Here is a 25,682-nt window from a genome sequence, read left to right on the forward strand (position 1 = left end):
TGGCTCTTTGTATGTCCAAAAAAAACGTGTCAAAGGTCAGTCAAGTGGGGAAAATCTTATATGGATGATACCCAGTGTGAATTTCCAATAGGAAGGAATTGCAACAGCGGAAATAGGGTGCACCAATATCATACAAGAGTATAAAATATCTACAGACAATGACAGTAGATACCGTAATTCACACATTCAACATATCAGTTATGTCCAGAGTGAGCCTAACAGGGTGATATACCAACATAAGAAGAAAAAAAGAAGAAAAAAGGAAAAAGCAGAATGCGTGAGTGCGGCATGCTGGTGTGCAAAGAAAGGTGTTCCCACAAGGGGAGATGTGGATTGCGCACAAACCAGGAAGCTCTTGGAAGCTGCAAATGCAGGAATGTTATGGCTCAGGACAGCCACAGATTTGTAGTTCAGGAATGGTTTCTCAGATAATACCCCTGGTAAGAATATAACAATATGTCAGAAATATATTCCCTAGCCCCTATATAGGCTGAGATAGGGAATTTAGCAATGACATAAAAGGTGCCACAGCGAAGGGGGGAGGTTCATATAATTAACGGTAGTACATACCATAATGGATATCAGGTTATGGGTCTTTTCTCAGGATTGACAATTAATGGCCAGAAACTTCTCACAGTTAATTCACACAGCTATACAGGAGTAGGCCTGGCTATTAAGTAAAGAGGGATGCGCTGTTCAAAGATTGCCAGGCTTAGACGTGCAATCGCATAGTGATATATGATGGTTATAATTCCACCTTTCTTTCAATTCTCAGTTGCCTCGTGTTTGCCCCAAAATGTTCGAGTGAAGAAATGGAGACAAAACTATGTAAACAGAACTCGTTTCTTTTTAATTCCGGTTTATTTTCGGTTCCTGGCCTTGCTTCTATGAGCCTTGAACCCAGGCTCTGGAATCAAGGCCAAAGCCAGGTGCAGCAGCAAGTACCTCAAATACCTGTTCTATCCTGCGTTAACGTGTTGGAGAGGGGAATGTGGGACAAATGGTGTGTGTCGTCAAGGAAGTGTGGACTGAGGGTAGGCCGAAGAGCATGGCAGGTAGAGCAATCCCCTCCAATGAATTGTAGAAAGCAGCTTGCTTTTGCTGAAATCCGATGTGAAAAAAATCGACTGAGTTATTATATGAGATGGTTGAAGGGCAGTGAAGAGTCGGAATGCAATTAAGTCCTTCAATAGGCAATGGGCAAGCAGTTGCTTAGATGTTAGATCAAGGTAGCTTTTGATGTGCCACATTGGAAGCATGTTGCTTTCCGAACCATTTGGGCTCGGTTCCCACAGTTCATTTTCTATAAATAAGCACAGCTTCCGGATATATAAAAATACATGACCTCTGTGCCAGGAGCATGTATGCCCAATGAACTTTGCCTATGATGAGCCGAAATATAGAAAAAATATGCCCAGGCCGGCTGTGTGGGAAGCTTGTGGCACTGAAGGGACAGAAGGACTAATACAGTTTATTGTGCACCGTGCATGGTTTAATCTATGCCTACAAGTAAACTCCTAAAATGAATAATTAAGCTTCCCACTTGCAACAACGATCTTCAGGCAACGGAGTTTAGCAGGAAAGAAAAAAGAAAAGGATATTTTTTCTCAGAGTCGAACCATACACGTTATAGATCCTTCCCCCGGTCAGTTCTAGTGTCAGCGCTCATCTGTTTTTTTTTTTTTAATATATTCTCACAGAGCAAGATATCCGTGGTAGGGTATCAAAACAGACCAGTAATCGAGGATATTGGGGCCGGTATTTGGGGGGGGGGGAAGGCAGCAAGGGACGGTGGGAGGGGGAAAGAAAAAGGAAGGCGGAACAGAAGAGGACACGGAAGGAAAATAACGGCAAATACAGAGACAGAAGGTGGGAGGGAAAACGAAACGGGGATGAAAAGGAAGGGGACGGAGGCAGAAGGATCCTATTAATCAACCCGCCGAGATAATCGTCGGCAAAAATAACTATTGAATAAATAAAGCAGATCCGGGTACTGCTTAAGCAGACAAAGGGTTAAAAGCTTGCACACAAAACCCACGGAAGGGACCGTCTATTTGGACGAGCGGCCGACCCGGCCGCAGAGGTGGTGGAACTTGCTCAATATCGGGTCCGGTCCGTCCTGAGAAGAGTAATCCTTCCACAGCTCCGGTAGAGAATCTCCACAGCGAGGATACAAACGTGGAGACGGACGTTTAAATGAGTTCCGGCGCAACATCGTCACTGCTAGGAGCGCGAAAAGAAGTCATAGACATAGAAAGCGGATATCAAAGTGCGAAGGGCGGCGGCCATTTTCTTCTCCTTCTTTAGTGCAGACTTGGTGATTCAAAATGATCTTTTCTCCTTCGATAGCCACATCCAAGAGCTATGAGGAAAAATTTACTTTTTGGTCTAGCCACTATTTAAGACCCAGGAGAAATGTTCAGATTTGAGGATTTGAGATTTGAGGACGAAGTCAAAGCGCTGATTGATAGACATTTGGAAGAGGGCTACCTCAGGAACTTATTTATTTATTATTTATTTATGCGTTTTTTATATAGCGCGGACTTTACCCGAAGGCGTCAGACCGCTTCTCAATAGGAACAGAAAATTACAAGTGAACAAATTACAAAAGCAGACGATAAGTTACATGAGGTAAAAGTGACAATTGTGAGCAAACAAAATACATCAGGTAGTAAACAGTGCATTACAGGAGGAAAGAGTGACAAGTGTGCAGGTTACAAGCGAAAAAGTACAATTAGAGGCAGTGGCGGCTCGCAGAGTGATTGCTGTGAGGCGGTGGGCGGGGCGGGGGGAGAGGCAGGGTAGGGGATAGGTGAGTTGGACATACGACGGCAAGGAGTAAAGTAAGTAAATAAATAAATAAAACTATTTACTTTGTACTCGCTGCATCGCCAACTCGGCGATGCAGCGAGCGCAAAGTAAATCATTTTATTTATTTATTCACTTACTTTACTCCTGGCCGTTGTAGGTTCGACTCCACAAGCCATCCACACACCCCTCCAACGCCGCACCACCCCGGAGCACTCCCTCTGCGAGCCGCCACTGATTAGAGGTAATATACTTCAATATATATGCTAGACACTGAGGCACAAGAACAAACATTTCATAGGCAATGGTGGCACTTGTGCAAGTATCAAAAGCAAACAAAATGTGAGAGGTAGCAAACAGTGTGCTACAAGAGAACAGTGGTGTGTGCATGTTACAAAAGAGTACCAAACACAGGTACAAGGATAATACTGCAATAAACGGCATACTCCAACCACACGAACACACTGGGAAGGCACTTCCATAGTCATGGATCATAGTGTTTTAAGTAATGGGAAGTCTTCCTTCAGCTAATAGGGAGGGCGTGAATTACTTTTGGAGGTGTGTTTGGAGGAGGAGAACTTTGAGGTCCGTTTTGAAGACCTGGGAGGAGGTGGTGGTCCGGAGCTGAGGCGGAAGTGAGTTCCAGATTCTCACCGCGTTGCCTGAAAAGGATTGGGCCATCGATCTTTCCTTCTTGAAAGAAGGAGGTTCAAGCAGTAGATTTTCCGCATTACGTGATGGTCTACAGCTTTCAGAGAGTTTCAGTTTATTCGCCAGGTAGCGAGGAGAGGAGGAGTGCAAGGCTTTGTGGGAGGCGTTGTAGATAGATCTTGCCTCAATGGGAAGCCAGCGGAGGATGGATAACATCGGTGTGATGTGGTCGCTTCTTTTGGCCCCATAAATGAAACGAGCTGCTGAATGGAGAACAGATCTAAGGGGGGACAAGTGGGATTTGGGGAGGCCAGTAAGAAGAGAATTGCAGTAGTCCAGTCTGGAGAGGACCAGCGATTGCACCAGGGTTTTAAGGTCCTGCTCCGGGAAAAAGCGACAAATTCCCCAAAGAAGGTGCAGTTGGTATCAAGCAGACTTTGCAATGGAATTGATGTGGGAGATTAGATTGAGTTTTTTGTCGAGTATGACACCAAGGGATTTTGCGCTGTCGACAATGATGGGTTTATTGTTAAGTAGATCCATCTGATCCATACATGATTGAACCGGGGGAAGAGAGAGTGAGGAGGAGAAGAGGAGGAATTCAGTTTTGGAGGGATTTAGAATCAGTTGATGAGTTCACATCCAGTTTTGAATGGAGTCGAGAGTAGAGCTTAGGATGGAGAGATCATGAGTGGAGGCAACCTTGAGGTAGATTTGAGTGTCGTCTGCTTAGAGATGATAGTGGATCCCGGATTTACTTAGGAGATTTCCCAGTGGTTCTAAATAGAGATTGAACAATGTGGGCGCAAGTATAGATCCTTGAGGAACACCTTGACCTACCGCCACAGGAGATGAAAGACTGTTCGCTATTTTGATCATTTGGGAATTGTCTGCGAGGAAGGAGGCAAACCATTTAAGCACAGTGCCCTCCATGCCCATTCTCTGTTGAAGAGTGTTGAGGAGGGTGTTGTGTTTGACAGTGCCAAAGGCTGCAGAAAGGTCTAGGAGAATTAGAAGACAGGACCCCCCCCGAGGACAGGATCCTCAGCGCGTCATCAACCATTTGCAGTAGGGCTGTTTCAGTGCTGCAGTTTTGGATAAAGCCGGACTGACAGTTGTCAAGAAGATCATTGTCCTTGATATGACGAGAGAGTTGTTTCGCTACACATCTTTCTGTGATCTTCGCAAGAAAGGGTAGATTAGTGATGGGGCGGAAGTTGTTGAGGTCTTTGTTTCGCGGATGCACTTGAGGAGGGCATCTTCAGATCGAGTCAAAGTTCTGCCAAATGGCTGAGGATTTGCGCTCCTCTGGAGGGGTAGGATGAGCAACCTGATCCACAAGTGATTTCACTTTTTCATCGAAGAATATAGCGAAATCCACTGCTTTCTTTGTAGAATCCTCCAATTTGGAGGTTGGGGGAGAACAGTTGGGAATCTTGATGAGATCGAATAGTTTTTTGGGTCTATTTTTGGCTGAGTCAAGAAGGGTTTTGAAGTGCAATGCTTTCCAAGGAAGATGTGCTTATGGTACTTGGATCTTGCTGAGCGAAGCGTGGCCAAATTATCTGTGGAGGGCACTCCATTGTTTCTCCAGGAATATTTGCTGCTTCCTTTCTTCATGGAGGGATTTGTTGAACCAAGGTGCTGAGGCAGTGGGCCTTATCTTTTTGCTTTTGAGTGGAGCGACGGTATTGATTTTGGCTGCAAGGACAGTGAGGCATTGGGAGGTGAGTTTGTCAACATCTAGGTTCGGGTCTAGCCTTGGAAGTGATAACAAAGCTGATTCACAGAGGGGACCAACATCAATATTTTTCGTATCACGGAACCAGGAGGTAGCCCTCTTAGGTTGGCCAAGAGTTATAGAGTGTGATAGGTGAAGAGAGAATGGGATGAGGAGATGGTCGGACCAGTCTACATGAATAGGGGTAGTGATAGAGAGCATGCCTGCTTTAGAAATAACAAGGTCCAGGATTGAGCCCTTAGAGTGTGTTGATTCTGTGCAGTGTTGGATAAGATTGTTTGCAGAGAGGAAGGTGGCCAGCGAGTTCGCCGAAGAGTTCTCCTTTTGCAATAAGAGGCAATGTCAAAGTAATGACGTGCAATATAACCAGCTTTTTTGATTTAAGTTTCGGTGTGAACATCACTGTCATTATATATTTGTGATAAAATGCGGGATTTGCTAAAGTAGCTTAATTGTAAAGGTGTTCAAATCACTTATTTCCAATCGGGGCTCCAAAGAAATTCACCTACTATGCAATATAATGTTTTTCGTATAGATGCCTGAAGATATGTGACTCTTCCTCTTTATCGTGAAATGTATCATGTTACTGTTCTTTATGCATTCATTTTTTTGATTTAGCAAGTGGGAAGAATATACTCATAAAGCTAAAACTTGGAAATCTGAAGTCTGCATCCTTTCCTTTTGAACTGTTGCTGTGATTTCAGCTGGATCCATTGATGTACGGTTGCTTATGTTTTGATTTATGTGTTCTTACACTGAAATCCAAGCTAATATTTTGCTTTGGGTGTGCAAATCGTACTAACCAATTGCACAGTTTTATTCACGATATATGCCTCGAAATTTTGATGTATTCATCCCAAGTACAGTGATGTTATGATTCCAGTATATTTCGTTATATTTTGGGCCGAGTCTGTATGCAAACAGGATGTGCAAGGCCCCTGACCAATCTCTTGTCAGCTGCCTAATATATACAGTCAACAGAGGTAAGCTGTTTCGCGGACTCCGTGCCACCGCAGGCAGCTCTGCCCAGCATTGGGCCTCAGAAGAGTCTCTGAATCATCGGCTGACTAACACACACACACACTACCCCCAGCATGACCCTTCCCGACCCCCAGTCCGGTCCCCACACTCAAACACCCTGCACACCTCCCAGCACTACTCTAAACCCTAAAACACTACACCCTACACTACACAAACACCACAACACTACCCTAAACCCTACACACTCCCCCAGGACGACCACCCCGACCCCCAGGCCGGTCCCTACACTCAAACACTACCCTGCACGACCCCCCAGCACTACCCTAAATTCTAAAACACTACCCTACACCACACAACACCACCCTAAAACACTACTCCCAGCGCGACCCTCCCCCGTCCCTCAGTCCGGTCCCCACACTTAAACACTACCCTGCACGACCCCCAGCACTACCCTATACCGTAAAACACTACCCTTCACTACACAAACACCACAACACTACCCTAAAACACACCCCCAGCACGACCACCCCCAGTCCGGTCCCTACACTCAAACACTACCCTGTTCGACCCCCCCAGCACTCCCCTAAACCCTAAAACACTACCCTACACTACACAAACACCACAACACTACCCTAAAACACTACACCCAGCACAACCCTCCCCCGACCCCCAGTCCAGTCCCCACACTCAAACACTACCCTGCACGACCCGCCAGCACTACCCTAAACTCTAAAACACTACCCTACAATACACAAACACCACAACACTACCCCAAACCCTAAAACACTATCCCCAGCATGACCCTCCCAACCCCTAGTCCGGTCCCCACAGGCAAACACTACCCTGCACGACACCCCAGCACTACCCTAAATACTAAAACACCACCCTACACTACACAAACACTACCCTAAAACACTACCCCGAGCATGACCCTTCCCGACCCCCAGTCTGGTCCCCACACTCAAACACTACCCTGCACACCTCCCAGCACTACTCTAAACCCTGAAACACTACCCTACACTACACAAACACCACAACACTACCCTAAACCCTAAACACTCCCCCAGCACGACCACCCGACCCCCAGGCCGGTCCCTACACTCAAACAATACCCTGCACGACCCCCCAGCACTACCCTAAACCCTAAAACACTACCCTACACCACACAACACCACCCTAAAACACTACCCCCAGCGCGACCCTCAGTCCGGTCCCCACACTTAAACACTACCCTGCACGACCCCCTGCACTACCCTATACCGTAAAACACTACCCTTCACTACACAAACACCACAACACTACCCTAAAACACACCCCCAGCACGACCACCCCCAGTCCGGTCCCTACACTCAAACACTACCCTGTTCGACCCCCCAGCACTACCCTAAACCCTAAAACACTACCCTACACTACACAAACACCACAATAGTATAACAAATAAGGCATAAACATAGTATAATAACTGATCTACCATTCAGCATGCAGCTTGAATAGAATGTTAATAGTAGTCTGGATAAAGTCCAGTAGTCTTCAAATTGTTTGTATTCACTAAATGTTCTGCATTGTAAATGAAGACTATGCGATTACAAATAAGTATGTGCCTAGTATTCTGTTAGTATTCAAGAAGTACCACTAACATATCAGTAGTCTTCATGCACTAGCCTTCACAAAAAGAACACTATTGAATACTAAAATTGGCATAAAGTAGTCTTCGAATGCTATAAAAAGACAGGTTAACCACTAAATGTAGTATTCCACTTCGGTAAGGGAATCTGACAAAGACAATTAAAGCATACACTGTGAAAAACAAAACAGTCTCAACACACTGTTCTCCTATGGTGCTACAAGGATTTTATAATTATTAAATGACCTATACATTGCCAGCACTCCCTTAAACTCCCGTCTGCATTGTAAGAGGCCCGAGCTGCACATTCCTCCCCTCACCTGTCGAATATTTCTTTCTGCGTTGCCCACGCAGCTCCATTACAGCTGAAGCAGTAATAAAGGACGGAGTAAAACGAATCAACTGATACTAGGTTATGAAGTCTCTGGAGCCTTATTAAGTTTCACACTACTGTCCCTACCTTTGGTCTAGCCAAAGCCTTCCATAAATTCTGTTACGGCTTTCACATCATTATCCCTCACTACTCAGGCCTCCAAACCGTGGAATGTAATCATCCTGTCCGCAGCACAACGGCCATTTTGTGGCCTCATTGTCAATGCAGCAGAGGGATCAGGTGTAGAAAGTGGCCATTGATAAACCGTTTCTGTACAACATGGAATCCGCTTTCACGCGCAATTACAGCTTTCGCAACAAGCAATGGGAGAAAATGTGTGCAAAACGTTTTGGTGGTTGGTTTTTTTTTGTTAACAGAATGACCCTATACTATTCTTTTGCCTTAGCAAAACACTCCCAATAGAACATGGATGCAACTGCCCATGTTGAGCTAGGTGTCATGGCGATTTGTGCGAATGAGAAAAAAAAACTTCATGCATGACTTCTTGCTGGAGGGAAGGTCTCGATTTCTCTGCTCTACGGTACGTCTTATCTGTCCTCATCCTTTTAGAACTGTCATTCAAAATTGGACATAAAGTTCCAAATAAAAACTCAACAATAATTGGTACAAAGATAAAACACCATTTCTATTTTTTGCTCCCCAGCAGTGGTGGATCCTCCGCTAAGGCAGAGGAGTGTCGCCCCACTGCTTTTCAGCAGTATAAATAAAGCAAACATAAAATGATAATAACTCAAAGTTATTATAATTTTAAGTTTCTGTGCTGCATTGCAGGCAGGCGGGCCGCACTGCTCTCAGAGCAGGGCAGTGGAGGAGTGATTTGTCCACTCCAAGTGCGCAATGACTATTTGACCGGCCTTCTGGGGCCGGCCAAACAGTGTACTTTGCATGTTCTCCACGCAGGCCGAATTACAGCCACGGATTTCAGACCAATCACAACGCAGCGTTGTGATTAGTCAGGAGAGCCTGAGTGCTTCCTGGTTCCTATTTGGTCGAGTCCTGACTCGGAGGAGAGACGCGGCGGTGATAAGGTAAGTTATTTATTCGACATTTTTTTACACCCCCAACCCTGCCCTGCCACTGGGGATCGGTGCCGGCCGCCACTGCTAACCAGACCACTTTCTATGCACCACAAAGATCTCAGTCTTTTTTCACAGCCTCCTCACACAGTTTGTTTACTTATATACTTGGATATGGTGGCCATGCACATCCTTCTCCTCTGCAGGGGTGTTAGTGCAGGCCCCTGCAGCCCCTGTGCCGCAGGGAGGCATCCAACCCTTCAGGGGAGCTCTTATTCAGCCCAAAGTCAGTGAATATCTGTGAAATAAGTGAGACTCAGGGACACTTCATCACATTCTCCAGGGGGGCATTATTCTGAGTTTTGACACTGCTCCTCTAATGGAATCTAAAGCTTTTCCAACAGACTGTACTCCCCACATAAGATTCACAAGTTCTCATATCTGACTTTATACCTTGCACCTCTTAGACCAATATGAATTTTGTTAAATCCTCCTGTTTTTCACTTCACAAAAAGGTAACAAGCTTTTGGGAGCGACCAGTGTTTTTCTGAAAGAACATACCCCCTTTGATCTTCTTGATGAAGTCACAAATAAAGTCGCTGTAGAGAATAATCATCTGGGACTCGACAAAAAAAATTGTATTTCACATGACCACCTCCGCTCAATGATATCCTTTGACTCATGTTACTGAGTACCTAACCCTTACCTCATACACAGTAAAGATACAATTTCAGTGCCTCATCAGGGATAGTAAGAGCTATATAAATACCCACCCCACACCAGGTGTAAATCCTAAAAGAGAGTACAAAGAAGATACTGTACCTGAAATACTATTATCATTGTAAAAAATAAATAAACTGCAGAAAGCCCTGGAGATAAATAGTTGCCGTCAAGTCCACGGACGTCAAACACTGGACGCATCTCTCCATAATGACCTGTCCAAAGTCCATGACCTATAAAACAAGTAATATAATTTAGAGGAAAGGCCTCTCCTGATAATTATATATCTTATCTGGTGACATTCTACACATAGTGAAGAGGGTTTAGGAATAAAATGTATAGACCGGATAATGCTGCTAACAATTAGAGGAGTGAATGTGGGCACATTTATTTGTATTTAAGTAACAATTTCAAACAGAGATGCTGAGCACAGGTATTATACACACTCAGACAAGATAAACCATAACAGCAGGCATTCAGTGAATATAGAGAGAAGTGTGGGATGCTTCACAACTTAACAGATTCAACATCTCTCTATGGTAGGGGCTTGCAGCACTGTCTGTGGCGTCTAGCATTGAAGGTTCTGTACCAACCCCTGATTTCCACGTAGAAAGGTGGTTCTTTTGGGATGTTTCAAAGCCAGTGAAAAGATTCAGAGAATGCCAAGATTTTGAATCTGGAATTGGCACATGAGGGGGCTTAGGTGGACCCAGGCACTAAGTGATTGGCAAGTATCTGGACGGGTAGTGGTGTAGAGTGATGGATTGAATGTATGTAAAGTAACGCACCCAGGCAATATGACTACTGGCGCAGGTTAGATGGCAAACAGAACAAAATTAATGATACGCAACTGAATTAGCATATAAAGTACATTTTAATAAATTTCATAAAAGACGTCATGAGTGAAATCATTGACATAATGATAAAACATGATAAAAAAATATAAGTTCATTATCACAATCTTTAAAATGTTGTCTTTATGCTAAACAGTTGATAACTCTAAATACAGTTTGCCGAATTCTAGAGGCCAGTGATATATTCAAATTTCATGATATACCGCATAACATTGGTTCAAAATACCAATGAATATCATAGAGACATGCTTACATTTGCATTAATAAAGAAACAGAACAGTTGACATTTCATCTAACATTTGTCACGACTGAAACACATAGAGCAGAATAGTAGACATGCTTACATTTGCATTAATGAAGAGACAGTTGACATTTCATATAACATTTGTCCAGATTCAGAACACATAAGGCAAAATAATAGGAATACCCTTGAATGTTATGCGGTATATCATGACATTTGAATATATCACTGGCCTCTAGAATTTGGCAAACTGTATTTAGCGTTATCAACTGTTTAGCATAAAGACACAATTTTAAAGATTGTTTATTTATTTACAGCATCATGATGGTAAAGTCCTGAGGAAGACACCTTCAACGTGTCGAAACGCGTAGACAGGAAACCATCCCTCACTTATATCATAATTTTTATAAAATCAATGCATATGTGATAATGAACTTATATTTTTTTATCATGTTTTATCATTATGTCAATGATTTCACTCATGACGTCTTTTATGAAATTTATTAAAATGTACTTTATATGCTAATTCAGTTGTGTATCATTAATTTTGTTCCGTTTGCCATCTAACCTGTGCCAGTAGTCATATTGTTTGCCTGGGTGCGTTACTTTACATACATTGTTTACCCTGACCCAGGAACTTTATCCATATCAGGGGGTCCTTGTTTTTCGCACACAGAGAGATGGATTGAATGCAGGAGCAGATAGAGTTGTAGACTGATTTCAGTACTTTCAGTACTGGGATGATTTGTTGAGGTTCGTTTGCTGTACGTAGGAGGAGGTAGCAGTGTATCCTGGATGGCTGAAAATAGTACAAGTGGAAAGGTACCTATTTTCTTCTGTAAATTTAAAATGAGTAGAGGTGACAACTAATGGGGAGACTGGTAGAGTTCCCTACTCTGCTGAAGACAAAAAAATTGATTGGGATGGTGTAGGTGTTTAGGTTCTGAAATAGCAACAGGATTATAACTACACTACTGACAAGTACTAAGGGTGGGGGCACTGGTATTGAAAAACAGCTAGACAATTAATTCAACCAATCTACTACATGAAGGCAACGATCAGCAAGGCACAAACAATGTAGTAGAAGCATAGGTGTGATGCAGCTGAAAAGCTGTGATAATCCTTACGTGACACAGAAACTGATTTGAGACATTTTAAGTAACACATAAACGTGCACCAACTTTGCGTTAAAGAAACATGAGAAATAAAAGTGAGAGAACTTAATTACTGCATCATAAAAGCATGCAGATGATTGAGGGATAGATGAAATCATACATTTGAATAATATAAGTTTATATTACATTAATCAGCTTTAGCATAATTACTTGAGCGTATAAATGAAAGGTAAAGTGATGTACTCATGTGTTATAACAGTTTTATCATACTTATGGTAATAGTACATTGTATGAAGAATTAATTAAATCAATTGTAATTTAGATAACTTTCCATGTGATATTGAGGGTTTCCATTCTGAATTCCATCTTCTGCATATGTGAACTTGTGTCTCAAATGGGAAATACAAAAAGTGGTGCTACACACTCAAATTGAATGTAAATATCATGAAACCTTCAGATAATAATCTTAATGTGGTAATATAAAACACTTGAAACAAGATTATTACTTTATTATTTGGAATCATTTTCCACATTGGTACTTTAAAATTGCAGTAAAATGACAGTTACATGAAATCTTTACAAATAGATTATTAACATTTCGGAATTCTAATAAGTCGAAATGGTCTATTCGAATATTGATTTACCTTTATGAAATATACATTTCACTACTTATATCCTGTATATTCTTAAACTGACTTTATGCTAGGCCTGCATTTTACTATCGGTATTGTCGTATACTTGTGAGAAGTTTTCTCAGCCTTACACTGTGAAGCGAAACTGTTACTTCTTAGACGAGTTCTCAGGCTCAGAAGGACTGCTTGCAACAAAATTGATGCTTTAGGAACATTTACTATGGGAAACTGTCATCTTGAACTCCTGTGACTGCTGCTAAAGGATCATTGTTTGAACGTTTACAAAGTATAGAATGACTCTAAATATTACGTGATTAGCACCACCTTTTTCTAGAATATATTTCTACCTTTATGCCACATGACAATCATCTTATATTAACTGACCAATGACTGAGTGGTCTGAGACGATGAGATGAATAAGGAGGTGTCACCACAGAACTAGAAGACTATATTATACTTTGATCTGATGGATGAAGTGCACGTTAGACTGATTCAAGAGAGGCTGCTTTTGGTTTTCCTGGATCTTTCTGTTGGGCACGACTTTTTTTGCAAACTCTGCTTTCTCTCTCCCTTTGGATAGACTCATAGGTCGTATGCACCATACTTGGGACTGCTTCTCGATGGGACATTGCCTATGAGCTATCCTGTTTCACGTCCTCGCTGAACTCTCTTAATTCTTTTGTCACTTTATGGCAAGCACAAACTAACTAGCCTATCCTGGACTCTTTAGGCAAGAAATGTTTACTAATAATGCAATGCCTTTTATTTGAAATATTTGACAAACCAAACTTAACTAGAAGCAGGAGTCTATGGTTTATCATGAACAAAGGCCTGTGCACACGAAAAATCGAGTTGTCTCCAGGTGAAAACCTCAATTGAGCAGTGTTGTTGAAATGATTCAAAAGATTCGTCTGGTAAAATATAGAGTTTAATCGTGGAATGAATGCTCAGTACATCCAAGTAGCAAGTTGTAAACAAAATTTAAATAAAGCTGACACGTGTTTCGTCACAGCGTGTAGCGGCTGTGACTCATTAGGGCTGAATCGCAGGATTTGCGAACAAATAGTCAGTGGCGTGCGTGGTTGACGCAGGCCTCTCGAGGGTCAAAGTAGAGACGGTTCCACAACCCGGATGCCGATGGATACGCCTGCACGGACTCGTGTTTTCCGTCTACACTTCTAAGTGTGGAGATATACCCGTCTCTACTTTGACCCTGGAGACAACTCGATTTTTCGTGTGCACAGGACTTTGTTCATGTTATTCGGTACAGGAGAGGCATCTCCTTACTATTGCAGGGGCTGGTTTTCCATTGGTTTTGTTCCCCTGACCTGCATGCACCGGACTTTTCACTTTCATAGCAACTACCAAAACCTAAGGGACATGCAGAGCGCCATCACTTCCTTGCACATATCCAAACCCTTTCTTCCTCGCTCAAATACCTATAGTTTATCATGACTGTTGGACCCGGCCCTTTGGGCAGGTTTACCCCTAGACTTTTTGCTTTTTCCTAGCCTGTTTCTGGAACCTGGTGTTGGTGATTCTAGGCCTCTGCGCACTTTTTTCACTGTGGTACAGTGTAAAGTGCTTGAGCTCTCTGTATGAAGAGTGAGTGACCTGCCCTCCCATAGGAATGAATGGGGAATATGTATGCCCATGGTAGTTCCTGTTGTGTGGGGAGTGCAGGGGTCGAGTTTGATATGTGTGAACTCGTGAGAATGAATGCTGCAAAATGATGTATGCAGCATGACTGTGTCTAGTCTAGAAGTACCACTTTTGGAAGTTGGCATAATTGTGTAAGTTGGTGCTAGCGTGTGATTGGCTGGTGAGTCTGCCCAGGAGTGCCTGGACCTGCTGGTGGATGGACTGTCCGGTTTGAGTAGGACAGGGTCTGCAGGGTCTGCAAGGCCCCAGAGGAGGGGGTCTGAGTCAGCCGTGGATGAAAGGCCCCTCTGCTGTCAGGGATGGGAGGAAAGAGCGTCTGGTGGTGCCGGGCCGTGCCTGTCGGCCACCCTGCTAGCTCTCCTTCCTGACGGCTCACTGTCACCTCTGGCCCTTAAGCTGTCAGGAAAGACGTAAACCAGAAACATTCCAGCACTCGGGGTCCCTTGCACGAAGTACTTCAAAGGCATTCCTGGCTATAAGAAGGAGCTGTGTCTCCCTCCAACTTGTTCTTGTTCTGGCTCTTGTGGCTGACTTGGATCTACCAGGGGTGGGCGCTGCCCAGCCCCTGGGTGCCTGGATTCCTGGACTCCTGGGGGACCCTTCTGCCCTGCCTGGGCTGAAGGGGGGACTTGGCTTTGCCCCTGGGGAAGCTCTGGGACCTTGGCAGCCTGGAGAAGCTGCCTTTATCCTGAGGAGAGCGCTGGAGTGATTTCTAGCGCCTGGAGGCGCTGTGCGTCCCCCTGAGCGCCTGGGAGCGCTCTGCCTGCTGTCTAGCGCTTTGGAGCGCGTCAGTTTCCCCCAAGCGCTTGAGAGCGCTTTCTCAGGACTTCCTAGCGCTTAGGAGCGCTTTCCTGCTCGTGTATAGCGCTGGACGCGCTGAAGATTCCTGCCTGCATGGATTTAATCAATGACGAGTGCCCACCTCGATCTGCCTTGTAGCAAAACAAACTACGAAGGGGCCGCGACGGGATTGGCCCGTGCGGCGCAGCGTCATCCGCGGGGTGGGCCGTGATTGGCCGAAATAGCGGAGCGTCATTGCTCACTGGCCCGGGAGCCGCACTGCCATTGGCTGACTCCCGGGTGCTGCTGGAGGCTCGCCCCCTGTGCCGCGACAGGATTGGTCCCTGCCATCGGGACCCCTTGGAGAGCCGCCTCATCCTCGCCGGGACCGGGAAAGACTGCCGACCTCGCCGAGGGAATCCAGCGAGTGCTCTCAGCCCCGGCCTGCCGTCTCTGCTCCCCGCTGCTCACTGAAGGACGGAGAGCGGGCGGAGAGCTGCCGGAGACCGGCCGGGCCAGAGCGCGAGTGAGCGCTGGAGGGCGGGGAGCGTCTGAGGCCTGAGAATGTACCGGCCGAGGAGGAGGAGCGCGAGAGCAGCCCGGTGAGTCCAGAGGGCTGGGGGGGGCTCCGTGATGTTGCCGCTCCGCGAGGGAGCAGATGAGTCCTGTTGATGCCGGTCGAGGCACCGAGGAAGGGCGGCCCCGATTGGCAGCGGGTCGCCCCAACGGTTGAGAGCCCAAGAGGGGCAGGGGGCATTTTAGGTCTTTGAGTTCCCCGAGTGGGACTCCAACGAAGGGGGCATATCGGGGCATATTGTCGTTGCCCGTCCCTAAAGTGGCCCAGTTGTGTCCGAAACCACGAGGGCTTCAAGGGCGGCCCCGGCTGGCAGTGGGTCGCCCCAACGTTGTCCAGAGCCATGAGAAGGCTCGAGGGGGCATTGTCTGCAGAGCCTGAGGGCTCCAACGTTTGGCCACAGTGTCTGTTTTAGAGCCTGTGTGGCTCCAGCATGGCGCAGTTTGCGCCCAAGGGTCAGTGAGGACCCTGTCGCAGTTTTATTGTTCTCCAGGTGCCCAGCACTTAGTGGGCACCTGCCACGTTTAGGCTTTTTGGAACTTTGAGACTGGCGCTGCATGGCAGCGCAACCCTGACACTGAGACTCAGGGCGTCTGAGCCCCAACAAGGCCGTTGGCCTAGGGACTGCCACAGGTGGTGGCTTATGTGAGTTTGCGCAATGGTATGGTTATTGCACCTCTGAATGTGATCTTTTGCATCATGTGTTATTCCTGCACCTCTGAAGGTTTTTAGGCCTCATGTGATTTTTGCGCTATTGCTTTACTCTTGACACCTCTGAATGTTTGATGCATTATGTGTCTTTCTTTTCATGCGCTGCACCTCTGAATGTTTAGTCATCATGTGTCTTCTTGCGCTGCACCCCTGAATGTATTTTGATTGCATCATGTGCTCTGTCCTTAACACCGCTGAATGTGTAGGTCTATACATCATGTGTTTTCTTTCCTTACTACTCCTCTTAATGTATATTCATGCATCATGGGTAGGGTGTTCTGATTTATACCCCTAAGTGGATTTCATCCTTAGGTGGTTGTTCTTTCTAGTACAGGGGGTCCTAGTGAGGTCCTGGGTACCTGCGTGACATGCTCCTAAGGTGTTGAGGGTTGCGTAGTGTGTACTTACCTGTTCCCAGTAGTTACTGGATGTGATTCATAACTGTTACTTTGTGCTACAGTGATTTTATATGCTTATTCTAATTTCTGACAAGTATTTCTATTTCGGAAAGTGTTGAATATGACAGTGGCCCATGTGGCCCTGTCTTGTGAATAATCCCATGTGAATATTGCCCGTGCCAATTGGCACCATGTATATGTGTGATTTTATCTGATATGTGTTTTTACAATACAAACGTTATTTTTATAATAACCTTGTGTGGAGTCTCTTTTGTGGTGTACCTAGTATGTTGTTGCTATTGTGCGCTGACGCAAATGCTTTACACATTGCCTCCGAGTTTAGCCTAGACTGCTCGTGCCAAGCTACCAAGGGGGTGAGCAGGGGTTATCTTGGCGTGTGACTTCCTTGCCCTGACTAGATTGGTGGTTTCTGCCTGGCTTTGGCGTCCGCCTTAGCCTACCAGAAATAGCCAGTTCTAACATTGGTGGGTCAGCGGTGCGGATTTGGAACTGGTGTTTGCGCAGTGCCATAGCGACAACTGGCTACATTACAAAACTCTGCAATTGTTTTTTTCAGATAGTCACATGTTTGGGATTATTGTTTTGATTTTTTTCCTCAAGAGTGTCATTTTCAAATGTGTTTCTGCGCTTTATGTTTAGCGGCAGATGAGAGAAAGTGACAGGGCGGGACGCCAGTAGAGGGGGAGGTTCCCATAGATTAGGAATCCCTTGCTGGGTCCAGTGTCCAATCCCAAATCCTATCCCCATGTGTGTGTGTGGGTAGATAGGAGAGAGAGGGAGTGTGAGGAGAAAAGACTAGCTCAGGAGGGTAGTTGTTCCCTGGGTGTAGTGTCCAGTGTGTTAATTCCCATTCCCCGCTCCCAGAGTTTGGTACCTGTGTCACGTGTGGTCAGGTTGAGTGATCAGGGGTGGTAAAAACTGCCTTACCAGTCCGAGGGGGGGGAGTGTGCGCATGAGTTATGTGCGGAACTGGAGGAGCTGGTGTGAGTTTTTTTTTTAAAGGAGCTTGCACGTGAGGTGTACCTCTGGTGGTGTGCAGGAGGTCCTGCAGAGTAACTGGACAAGAAGGTGGATGTCTGGCGGTGTGCTAGATGTCTTGCAGTGGCATTAGGGAGTGATTCTAAAAGCAGTGGCTTGTGTATCTGATGATCCTGTGTAGGTGAAGAGGTTCATGTGTAGCCCAGCTAGATCCCAGTAGGATGGTAGGGGTGTAGGGGCTCACGTCCTGTCTCAGTGGAGGCGGAGTGAGTGTGGGACGGTGTGTCCCACGTTGGCCTGAAACCTTATCTCAGGGCCCGGAGGGTTCCCTAAGGGAGCGCCAGGTCAGGGGCCTAGGCTGTACATACAGGTCATTTGAGGAGGATCTTCCTGTGTCTAGAGGACGGGGAGTGTCTGTAACCAGAACTCCGGCGGTCCTAGTGTTGGGCAGTACCGCTCCTAGTGGAGGGTGCAGAAGTCCTGGCTCGCTGAGCATTTGACTGTCTAGAGTGCTTGACCATTTGTGGGGCCTCTGGAGGTCGTTCCCCGAGGAGGGGGGAAAGCCAGGTTGGGGTGTGGCCTGACCTGGAAGGAGTACTGGAGGAAAGTGTGTCACTGATACGCCGCTGGCGTGTGCTCTGTCTAGCCTTGGACATACTGAGAATCACCCTGTGATAGGGAGTACTAAAGGAGTGTGTCACTGATACGCCGCTGGCGTGTGCTCTGTCTAGCCTGGGACATACTGAGAATCACCCTGTGATAGGGAGTACTGGAGGAGGGTGTGTCGCTGATACGCCGCTGGCGTGTGCTCTGTCTAGCCTGAGACATACTGGGCCTGTAGTCATGGAACTGGAAGGGGGTGCAGAGGGACGGTGTCCTTACTTCTGACCCCGGTGCAACCTGAGGGTTTAGATCTTAGGTTGGGAGATTAGGAAACTTCTAGGTCAAGAGGAATCTCTGCCCCAGTGAACCAGCTGAAGAGACTGAGGGGGCTGCCCTTGCTGTGTGTTCTGGGGCTCACCTGCAGTTTGTTGTTTCCACTAAGGTAGAGGAAAGGGGGCTTTGCGGTGTGCTGTGTCCCCCCACCTGCTTGAAGAGGAACTGTGCTGTGTGCTTTGTACCTCAGAAGTGAAATAGTTTCCAGGTGGTAGACCAGTGAAGGAGTGAGGTCCTGATCTGGTAGGAGACTTGTGTTCTGGTGAATGCTTCTCTGTGAGGGTGTGGAAACCCAGAAGTAGAGGTAGGGTGGGGCATTCTTACCCGAGACCTCTGGTCAGCTTGGGGGTGTGGACCCTAGGTTGTTGGATCAGTGGTAGTTGTAGCTACACTGAGAGAGAGAGTGGAGAACGGCTATTGTGTGCCAGGGGTTATTGCCCCCCGCTCTGTGGATTGGTTAGGACCTGTGATTTGGATGGTCTTGGCTGCGGATGACTAGGGAGTCCCAGTGGGGTGTCCTAGTTGTGTCAGAGAGTTATTGTTTAGAGGTAACCAGGTAGGTTCAGAGTGGCGAAAAACCAGGGGGTTGTCCCTGCCGGGCAGGTCCGTGTCCGTGGTTTTTGTCGCCCAAAGCAGTGAAGCCCATCAGTGGAGTGATTGGTCTACCCTGCGTTTTGGCTGGAAGGGGGCTGTGTTGGACCCGGCCCTTTGGGCAGGTTTACCCCTAGACTTTTTGCTTTTTCCTAGCCTGTTTCTGGAACCTGGTGTTGGTGATTCTAGGCCTCTGCGCACTTTTTTCACTGTGGTACAGTGTAAAGTGCTTGAGCTCTCTGTATGAAGAGTGAGTGACCTGCCCCCCCATAGGAATGAATGGGGAATATGTATGCCCATGGTAGTTCCTGTTGTGTGGGGAGTGCAGGGGTCGAGTTTGATATGTGTGAACTCGTGAGAATGAATGCTGCAAAATGATGTATGCAGCATGACTGTGTCTAGTCTAGAAGTACCACTTTTGGAAGTTGGCATAATTGTGTAAGTTGGTGCTAGCGTGTGATTGGCTGGTGAGTCTGCCCAGGAGTGCCTGGACCTGCTGGTGGATGGACTGTCCGGTTTGAGTAGGACAGGGTCTGCAGGGTCTGCAAGGCCCCAGAGGAGGGGGTCTGAGTCAGCCGTGGATGAAAGGCCCCTCTGCTGTCAGGGATGGGAGGAAAGAGCGTCTGGTGGTGCCGGGCCGTGCCTGTCGGCCACCCTGCTAGCTCTCCTTCCTGACGGCTCACTGTCACCTCTGGCCCTTAAGCTGTCAGGAAAGACGTAAACCAGAAACATTCCAGCACTCGGGGTCCCTTGCACGAAGTACTTCAAAGGCATTCCTGGCTATAAGAAGGAGCTGTGTCTCCCTCCAACTTGTTCTTGTTCTGGCTCTTGTGGCTGACTTGGATCTACCAGGGGTGGGCGCTGCCCAGCCCCTGGGTGCCTGGATTCCTGGACTCCTGGGGGACCCTTCTGCCCTGCCTGGGCTGAAGGGGGGACTTGGCTTTGCCCCTGGGGAAGCTCTGGGACCTTGGCAGCCTGGAGAAGCTGCCTTTATCCTGAGGAGAGCGCTGGAGTGATTTCTAGCGCCTGGAGGCGCTGTGCGTCCCCCTGAGCGCCTGGGAGCGCTCTGCCTGCTGTCTAGCGCTTTGGAGCGCGTCAGTTTCCCCCAAGCGCTTGAGAGCGCTTTCTCAGGACTTCCTAGCGCTTAGGAGCGCTTTCCTGCTCGTGTATAGCGCTGGACGCGCTGAAGATTCCTGCCTGCATGGATTTAATCAATGACGAGTGCCCACCTCGATCTGCCTTGTAGCAAAACAAACTACGAAGGGGCCGCGACGGGATTGGCCCGTGCGGCGCAGCGTCATCCGCGGGGTGGGCCGTGATTGGCCGAAATAGCGGAGCGTCATTGCTCACTGGCCCGGGAGCCGCACTGCCATTGGCTGACTCCCGGGTGCTGCTGGAGGCTCGCCCCCTGTGCCGCGACAGGATTGGTCCCTGCCATCGGGACCCCTTGGAGAGCCGCCTCATCCTCGCCGGGACCGGGAAAGACTGCCGACCTCGCCGAGGGAATCCAGCGAGTGCTCTCAGCCCCGGCCTGCCGTCTCTGCTCCCCGCTGCTCACTGAAGGACGGAGAGCGGGCGGAGAGCTGCCGGAGACCGGCCGGGCCAGAGCGCGAGTGAGCGCTGGAGGGCGGGGAGCGTCTGAGGCCTGAGAATGTACCGGCCGAGGAGGAGGAGCGCGAGAGCAGCCCGGTGAGTCCAGAGGGCTGGGGGGGGCTCCGTGATGTTGCCGCTCCGCGAGGGAGCAGATGAGTCCTGTTGGTGCCGGTCGAGGCACCGAGGAAGGGCGGCCCCGATTGGCAGCGGGTCGCCCCAACGGTTGAGAGCCCAAGAGGGGCAGGGGGCATTTTAGGTCTTTGAGTTCCCCGAGTGGGACTCCAACGAAGGGGGCATATCGGGGCATATTGTCGTTGCCCGTCCCTAAAGTGGCCCAGTTGTGTCCGAAGCCACGAGGGCTTCAAGGGCGGCCCCGGCTGGCAGTGGGTCGCCCCAACGTTGTCCAGAGCCATGAGAAGGCTCGAGGGGGCATTGTCTGCAGAGCCTGAGGGCTCCAACGTTTGGCCACAGTGTCTGTTTTAGAGCCTGTGTGGCTCCAGCATGGCGCAGTTTGCGCCCAAGGGTCAGTGAGGACCCAGTCGCAGTTTTATTGTTCTCCAGGTGCCCAGCACTTAGTGGGCACCTGCCACGTTTAGGCTTTTTGGAACTTTGAGACTGGCGCTGCATGGCAGCGCAACCCTGACACTGAGACTCAGGGCGTCTGAGCCCCAACAAGGCCGTTGGCCTAGGGACTGCCACAGGTGGTGGCTTATGTGAGTTTGCGCAATGGTATGGTTATTGCACCTCTGAATGTGATCTTTTGCATCATGTGTTATTCCTGCACCTCTGAAGGTTTTTAGGCCTCATGTGATTTTTGCGCTATTGCTTTACTCTTGACACCTCTGAATGTTTGATGCATTATGTGTCTTTCTTTTCATGCGCTGCACCTCTGAATGTTTAGTCATCATGTGTCTTCTTGCGCTGCACCCCTGAATGTATTTTGATTGCATCATGTGCTCTGTCCTTAACACCGCTGAATGTGTAGGTCTATACATCATGTGTTTTCTTTCCTTACTACTCCTCTTAATGTATATTCATGCATCATGGGTAGGGTGTTCTGATTTATACCCCTAAGTGGATTTCATCCTTAGGTGGTTGTTCTTTCTAGTACAGGGGGTCCTAGTGAGGTCCTGGGTACCTGCGTGACATGCTCCTAAGGTGTTGAGGGTTGCGTAGTGTGTACTTACCTGTTCCCAGTAGTTACTGGATGTGATTCATAACTGTTACTTTGTGCTACAGTGATTTTATATGCTTATTCTAATTTCTGACAAGTATTTCTATTTCGGAAAGTGTTGAATATGACAGTGGCCCATGTGGCCCTGTCTTGTGAATAATCCCATGTGAATATTGCCCGTGCCAATTGGCACCATGTATATGTGTGATTTTATCTGATATGTGTTTTTACAATACAAACGTTATTTTTATAATAACCTTGTGTGGAGTCTCTTTTGTGGTGTACCTAGTATGTTGTTGCTATTGTGCGCTGACGCAAATGCTTTACACATTGCCTCCGAGTTTAGCCTAGACTGCTCGTGCCAAGCTACCAAGGGGGTGAGCAGGGGTTATCTTGGCGTGTGACTTCCTTGCCCTGACTAGATTGGTGGTTTCTGCCTGGCTTTGGCGTCCGCCTTAGCCTACCAGAAATAGCCAGTTCTAACATTGGTGGGTCAGCGGTGCGGATTTGGAACTGGTGTTTGCGCAGTGCCATAGCGACAACTGGCTACATTACAAAACTCTGCAATTGTTTTTTTCAGATAGTCACATGTTTGGGATTATTGTTTTGATTTTTTTCCTCAAGAGTGTCATTTTCAAATGTGTTTCTGCGCTTTATGTTTAGCGGCAGATGAGAGAAAGTGACAGGGCGGGACGCCAGTAGAGGGGGAGGTTCCCATAGATTAGGAATCCCTTGCTGGGTCCAGTGTCCAATCCCAAATCCTATCCCCATGTGTGTGTGTGGGTAGATAGGAGAGAGAGGGAGTGTGAGGAGAAAAGACTAGCTCAGGAGGGTAGTTGTTCCCTGGGTGTAGTGTCCAGTGTGTTAATTCCCATTCCCCGCTCCCAGAGTTTGGTACCTGTGTCACGTGTGGTCAGGTTGAGTGATCAGGGGTGGTAAAAACTGCCTTACCAGTCCGAGGGGGGGGAGTGTGCGCATGAGTTATGTGCGGAACTGGAGGAGCTGGTGTGAGGTTTTTTTTTAAAGGAGCTTGCACGTGAGGTGTACCTCTGGTGGTGTGCAGGAGGTCCTGCAGAGTAACTGGACAAGAAGGTGGATGTCTGGCGGTGTGCTAGATGTCTTGCAGTGGCATTAGGGAGTGATTCTAAAAGCAGTGGCTTGTGTATCTGATGATCCTGTGTAGGTGAAGAGGTTCATGTGTAGCCCAGCTAGATCCCAGTAGGATGGTAGGGGTGTAGGGGCTCACGTCCTGTCTCAGTGGAGGCAGAGTGAGTGTGGGACGGTGTGTCCCAAGTTGGCCTGAAACCTTATCTCAGGGCCCGGAGGGTTCCCTAAGGGAGCGCCAGGTCAGGGGCCTAGGCTGTACATACAGGTCATTTGAGGAGGATCTTCCTGTGTCTAGAGGACGGGGAGTGTCTGTAACCAGAACTCCGGCGGTCCTAGTGTTGGGCAGTACCGCTCCTAGTGGAGGGTGCAGAAGTCCTGGCTCGCTGAGCATTTGACTGTCTAGAGTGCTTGACCATTTGTGGGGCCTCTGGAGGTCGTTCCCCGAGGAGGGGGGAAAGCCAGGTTGGGGTGTGGCCTGACCTGGAAGGAGTACTGGAGGAAAGTGTGTCACTGATACGCCGCTGGCGTGTGCTCTGTCTAGCCTTGGACATACTGAGAATCACCCTGTGATAGGGAGTACTAAAGGAGTGTGTCACTGATACGCCGCTGGCGTGTGCTCTGTCTAGCCTGGGACATACTGAGAATCACCCTGTGATAGGGAGTACTGGAGGAGGGTGTGTCGCTGATACGCCGCTGGCGTGTGCTCTGTCTAGCCTGAGACATACTGGGCCTGTAGTCATGGAACTGGAAGGGGGTGCAGAGGGACGGTGTCCTTACTTCTGACCCCGGTGCAACCTGAGGGTTTAGATCTTAGGTTGGGAGATTAGGAAACTTCTAGGTCAAGAGGAATCTCTGCCCCAGTGAACCAGCTGAAGAGACTGAGGGGGCTGCCCTTGCTGTGTGTTCTGGGGCTCACCTGCAGTTTGTTGTTTCCACTAAGGTAGAGGAAAGGGGGCTTTGCGGTGTGCTGTGTCCCCCCACCTGCTTGAAGAGGAACTGTGCTGTGTGCTTTGTACCTCAGAAGTGAAATAGTTTCCAGGTGGTAGACCAGTGAAGGAGTGAGGTCCTGATCTGGTAGGAGACTTGTGTTCTGGTGAATGCTTCTCTGTGAGGGTGTGGAAACCCAGAAGTAGAGGTAGGGTGGGGCATTCTTACCCGAGACCTCTGGTCAGCTTGGGGGTGTGGACCCTAGGTTGTTGGATCAGTGGTAGTTGTAGCTACACTGAGAGAGAGAGTGGAGAACGGCTAATGTGTGCCAGGGGTTATTGCCCCCCGCTCTGTGGATTGGTTAGGACCTGTGATTTGGATGGTCTTGGCTGCGGATGACTAGGGAGTCCCAGTGGGGTGTCCTAGTTGTGTCAGAGAGTTATTGTTTAGAGGTAACCAGGTAGGTTCAGAGTGGCGAAAAACCAGGGGGTTGTCCCTGCCGGGCAGGTCCGTGTCCGTGGTTTTTGTCGCCCAAAGCAGTGAAGCCCATCAGTGGAGTGATTGGTCTACCCTGCGTTTTGGCTGGAAGGGGGCTGTGTTGGACCCGGCCCTTTGGGCAGGTTTACCCCTAGACTTTTTGCTTTTTCCTAGCCTGTTTCTGGAACCTGGTGTTGGTGATTCTAGGCCTCTGCGCACTTTTTTCACTGTGGTACAGTGTAAAGTGCTTGAGCTCTCTGTATGAAGAGTGAGTGACCTGCCCCCCCATAGGAATGAATGGGGAATATGTATGCCCATGGTAGTTCCTGTTGTGTGGGGAGTGCAGGGGTCGAGTTTGATATGTGTGAACTCGTGAGAATGAATGCTGCAAAATGATGTATGCAGCATGACTGTGTCTAGTCTAGAAGTACCACTTTTGGAAGTTGGCATAATTGTGTAAGTTGGTGCTAGCGTGTGATTGGCTGGTGAGTCTGCCCAGGAGTGCCTGGACCTGCTGGTGGATGGACTGTCCGGTTTGAGTAGGACAGGGTCTGCAGGGTCTGCAAGGCCCCAGAGGAGGGGGTCTGAGTCAGCCGTGGATGAAAGGCCCCTCTGCTGTCAGGGATGGGAGGAAAGAGCGTCTGGTGGTGCCGGGCCGTGCCTGTCGGCCACCCTGCTAGCTCTCCTTCCTGACGGCTCACTGTCACCTCTGGCCCTTAAGCTGTCAGGAAAGACGTAAACCAGAAACATTCCAGCACTCGGGGTCCCTTGCACGAAGTACTTCAAAGGCATTCCTGGCTATAAGAAGGAGCTGTGTCTCCCTCCAACTTGTTCTTGTTCTGGCTCTTGTGGCTGACTTGGATCTACCAGGGGTGGGCGCTGCCCAGCCCCTGGGTGCCTGGATTCCTGGACTCCTGGGGGACCCTTCTGCCCTGCCTGGGCTGAAGGGGGGACTTGGCTTTGCCCCTGGGGAAGC

General features: G+C 48.1%; 1 protein-coding gene across 1 annotated transcript in view; it reads right to left on the reverse strand.

The window, feature by feature from the left end:
• Positions 1-25,682, reverse strand: part of ATP10A (ATPase phospholipid transporting 10A (putative)) — an 895,063-nt gene that overhangs the window by 207,743 nt on the left and 661,638 nt on the right. The window contains exon 6 of the mRNA XM_086934179.1: positions 10,038-10,168. Coding sequence (XP_086790305.1) covers positions 10,038-10,168 — 131 coding nt within the window. The remainder of the gene's footprint in view (positions 1-10,037; positions 10,169-25,682) is intronic.

This window comes from Lissotriton vulgaris, chromosome 8 (assembly GCF_964263255.1).
Source record: "Lissotriton vulgaris chromosome 8, aLisVul1.2, whole genome shotgun sequence".
NCBI lineage: Eukaryota > Metazoa > Chordata > Amphibia > Caudata > Salamandridae > Lissotriton > Lissotriton vulgaris.